This window comes from Alosa pseudoharengus, unplaced genomic scaffold, assembly GCF_046254945.1.
Source record: "Alosa pseudoharengus isolate Yale_2024_CS ecotype anadromous, Long Island Sound unplaced genomic scaffold, YU_APseudo_1.1 YU_APseudo_1.1_scf_15, whole genome shotgun sequence".
Taxonomy (NCBI): Eukaryota; Metazoa; Chordata; class Actinopteri; order Clupeiformes; family Clupeidae; genus Alosa; species Alosa pseudoharengus.
This window is the reverse complement of record NW_027468620.1, coordinates 32,794,142-32,799,141: the sequence shown is the minus strand read 5'-3', so window position 1 is coordinate 32,799,141 and position 5,000 is coordinate 32,794,142. Positions and strand designations below refer to the sequence as shown.

Here is a 5,000-nt window from a genome sequence, read left to right as displayed (position 1 = left end):
TACCTGTACGTTCATACAGCATTAACACACACACACACATTCATACAGCATTAACACACACACAACACAACACAACACTGATCGTCTGCATAGCTATGACTAGTTTGAACGACCCACACACAAACACACCACTAACACACATGCAACTAACACTACCTTACGCTAATGCACTGTGCATTCATCCCACTAACATGTGTAACTAACACAAAAAAACACTTGCATACACACAGTCATTCGACCATTCTGCCATGCCCTCACACACACACACACACACACACACACACACACACACCAGCATAAAATGTAGACATCCGAAACACTGGGGTGTGTGTTGACCTTGGAGCAGGGCTGGTACAGTACACACACACACCAGCACAGAGAGCAAGGCTGGCACAACACACACACACACACACACACACACGCACACACGTACACCAGCATAAAATGTAGACATCCGAAACACTGCTATGTGTGTTGACCTTGGAACAGGGCTGGTACAGCACACACACAAACACACACCAGCACAGAGAGTAGGGCTGGTACAGCACCCACCCACACACACACACACACACACACACACACACACACACACACACACACACACACGCTAGGGCTGGGCGATATATCGCTATAAAAGATATATTGATATATTTTAAAATGCGATATGGAATTAGACCATATCGTATATATCGATATAGTTCAAATTTGCGCCGTGATCCTTGGTCCACGCAAGCCGCTGACCGGACCTCTCTGCACTGCTCCCCTCTCTGCACTGCTGTGAAGCTGCACACTACTTTTCTCATATAAATATATTTATTTCAGAAAAAGATTGGCCTATTTTATTTTATAGGCTATTTTTATTTAAGATATTTTTTTATTTAAATGTGCACCTTACGGAGCTTTGATTTCAAAAAAGGCACTCCAGTTTTATGTTTACATTTTATTGTTATTTGAGTAGTGAGTTTTCAATAAAATTACTCATATTTGACTGAACATTTCATTTTACAGCTCTAACTTTGCGGAAAAAATATCGGGATATATATCGTATATCGATATTCAACCTAAATATATCGGGATGTGACTTGGTCCATATCGCCCAGCCCTAACACACACACACACACACACACACACACACACCAGCACAGAGAGTAGGGCTGGTACAGCACACACACACACACACACACACCAGCACAGAGAGCAGGGCTGGTTCAGCACACACACACACACACACACACACCAGTTCAGAGAGCAGGGCTGGTACAACACACACACACACACCAGCACAGAGAGCAGGGCTGGTACAATGCACACACACACACACACACCAGTTCAGAGAGCAGGGCTGGTACAACACACACACACACACCAGCACAGAGAGCAGGGCTGGTGCAGTGTACACACACACACACACCAGCATAGAGAGTAGGACTGGTACAGCACACACACACACACACACTAGCGTTGTGCCAATGGACGATTAACCTGACTCCGCCAGATGGATGCTTCGCATTTGCTCTGCATGTCCATCTGGGAACTTTCCGTTGGAAAACTTTTGGGAAGGGGCGGAAATACTGGTTAGCTGATTGGATAAACCATCTGTCTATCACCACCTATGTTGGTTATCGACGGGCCAAATCAACCAATTAGATGAAAAAATGTTCTTCTAATGCCTTCGTTTAACATACAATTAATTTAGGTAACGTAACTTACGTTAACATTTTTGAACTTACCATTTGTATGTGACATGAACCTAATCAACGACAATTCCCATCAAGTTTTCACGGTAGGCCCTACACTTCTGAAGAAAGTATATTCCTCCATTATGAACTGGAATCGGCCGTGGAGGATGTCTGTGTCGTTCATTCCTCCCAGCTGCATGGCTGAGACTCATAGCTTCACAGCTTCCCCAGGAATACTTTCTAATTTGAATAAAACTTGCGCGATAGCTATGCTCATCTCATCTGTGGATGCCTTCATGTTGTTTGTTGCGTCACACCTAAACCCGCCTCAAAATCAACGGTGATTGGCCGTTTGTTTGGTGAACTGCTTCAAATTTGCTCTATCGGAAAGATGCCAGACTGATCTGTGTGGAAACCTGAAGCTCGCGAGATCAGGATGGTCTCACGAGGCTAATGGACGATATGATGGTTGAAAGACATCCCGATGGGAAGTAACCATTGTGATGCCACGCCCCCACATGCCAGGCACTAATTCCTGCTGTAACAGGCTAAAACATAAAAAAACCCTTTCCTTGGATATGAAACTGAGCCTACGTTAAAGGCTGTCAGCCAAATAGTTATCACTTATTAGTCTACCGTCTTGTAAAATAAAAGACGTATTAGTCTACCGTCTTAGTCAAATAATTCCTGATTGTGAAGTGAATGTGTAATTGTCTTTTTGACGTGTCTCGCAGTAGGCCTATAGCCTACATTGAATGTAAAATATGAAGCCTAATGTTTTAGCAGAAAATATTCCTAATGAATTATTATTGTTACGACTAGGACATTCTAGCGCTCTAATATTTTTGCGAGGCTATAGCACTGAAGCGCCAAAAGCGTCCTTCTCCTCCATGTTAAAATAAACCAATTCATTCGTTAGTTATAGGATCAGAGGGTAGCCTATGCGTCTTCCACTGTAAGGCTTGTATTTCATGCATTTAGCAAAAGCCCCAGACAGCAGCGGAGTGCTAATCGGAATTCGTTATTTGTAAAAGTTTTATATAGCCTGGACTTTCCGCCACCCTCATAGTTGCCATGGCTGGTAGCCTAATAACGTGGGATGCATAGCATACTACTGAAGGTTTTAGACGAGTGACTGCGATAGTAGTCTTAAGTAGCTTTTTTGCTAGGCCCAGAGAAGGCTGGCAATGTGGAATATTCCGCTGCGCTGGTTGGTGCACACGCAAGTGTTCAGATTGATTGTCTATCTGTCTTTTACAACGATTTTCTTGGAGCAGATCTTCCACACAACTTCGGTAGCCTGGTCAGTATGTCTCTTAGCTGTCCACTTCATCAGGCCATATAGCCTATATAATGTATATATTTTTATATGTAGAAAATTATACATTTATTTCTGTACAGAATGCAAATTAAGGGGACATCACCCAACCATAACACACACACACACACACACACACACACACACACACCCACACCCCAGCATAGAGAGTAGGACTGGTACAGCACACACAAACACACACTCGCGCACACACGCACACACACACACACACACCAGTTCAGAGAGCAGGGCTGGTACAACACACACACACACACACACACACACACACACCAGCACAGAGAGCAGGGCTGTTATTGTAGGCAGTAGGAAGGGGAGGACATTGTGTGAAGGCTTAACGCCCCATTAGTTTAGGCTCGTTTACACTGCTCTATCCTGCAGCAGTTTTCCTACTTCCCTGACTGTGTGTGTGCGTGTGTGTGTGTGTGTGAGCTCCAAGAGCATATACTTATATAGGATTGTTTTGCGTTTGGAAAAATTAACCTCAGTTGGAGTACTGTAGATTTCCAGAGAACACTTTCTAAAGGAAATTACTTTGGTTTGTTACACACCACATCTGGGTGCCAAGACAAAGTGTGTGTGTCTGTGTGTGTCCAAAAACAAACTGCATCTTAGTGAATGTGTAGATGAAATGTAGTTTACTGCACTGTTCCCTGCATTTAACATATGACGGTCACTTGGTGTTTCCATCAAATGAAATGTAGGTTAAATGCAGAGCGCGACAGTGCAAGCAGATCGTTCCGCTTCTCCCACGACGGAATCCTGCTGAAGTCTGCGTCTCCCGCATTGACTTGCTGGTTTCACTTCCTGTTCCTAGAAGAACAGGGAAACGAAAGGAATCCTACACACACACACACACACACACACACACACACACACACACACACACACACACACACACACACACACAACATGCTTAGCACAGCCACCTCTTCACCTAACCTGCCCATGACACCCATCTGATAAGGAACTCACGGAGGCCTGGAGGCAGGAGGAGGACCCCTGCCCTGTCCACCTGTCTCTTCTCTGTGGGGCTGTTGGGGTCGGCCTGCTGGCTCTGTGGAGGCGTGTGATGGAAGTCACGCGAGTCAGCTGTTGCCCATTTGGCAGAGCAAGACAGAAATGTTCCGCTCTCTCTCTCTCTCCCTCTGTCTCCCTCTTTCTCTGTCTCCCACTCTCTCTCTCTCTCTCTCTGTTTTCCACTCTCTCTCTCTCTCTCTGTTTTCCACTCTCTCTCTCTTTCTCTCTGTTTTCCACTCTCTCTCTCTCTCTCTCTCTCTCTCTCTCTTTCTCTCTGTTTTCCGCTCTCTCTCTCTATCTCTCTCTCTCTCTCTGTCGGTGTCTCCCTCCCTCCCTCTCTCTCACTCCCTCCCTCCCTCTTGCCCTCCCCTCACTCTTTCTCTCTCTCTCTCTCTCTGTCACACACACACACACAGGGTGAGACTTAAACTTGGCCTGAAGGCCTTTCTTATCCTTCACACCCGCTCTGTCCTCTGTAGTCTTCTTGTCTCCCTCCAGCCGTGCCCTGTCAAGTCTCTCTTCCTGTCTCCGACACACACACACACACACACACACACACACACACACACACACACACACACACACACACACACACACACACACACACACACACACACACACACATACTTGCATTGTCTGGTGGAAGTGTAGACGTGGATCTTGAGAGCTGGTCAGCTGCTTGATTTTTTTTCCTTTTCTCTCCTCCTTTTTTCCCCTCATCTGGTGTTTTTTCCTCCAAGGAGCATGAGGCGAAGGCGGGGCAAACAGCTGGACCCCACCCCCAGAACCAGCCAATGAGGAGGAAGAACCTGGAGTTTGAGCCTACATCTACAACAGCCCTCATTCTGGAGGATAGGCCAGCGTAAGTCCTCTGTCCCTCTAAAACTACACTTCCCATGATGCATTTTTTGCTATCTGTGCTCTTCACCCTGTACCTCTGCTCTACAGATATCGAATGTTTCCAT

General features: G+C 45.8%; 1 protein-coding gene across 4 annotated transcripts in view; it reads left to right on the top strand.

The window, feature by feature from the left end:
- The window catches only part of tbc1d12a (TBC1 domain family, member 12a), a 28,816-nt gene that overhangs the window by 12,079 nt on the left and 11,737 nt on the right, over positions 1 to 5,000 (top strand). For all 4 annotated transcript variants that reach the window (XM_076286260.1, XM_076286258.1, XM_076286257.1 and 1 more), the window contains one exon: positions 4,776 to 4,897. In XM_076286260.1, the coding sequence (XP_076142375.1) occupies positions 4,776 to 4,897 (122 nt within the window). The remainder of the gene's footprint in view (positions 1 to 4,775; positions 4,898 to 5,000) is intronic.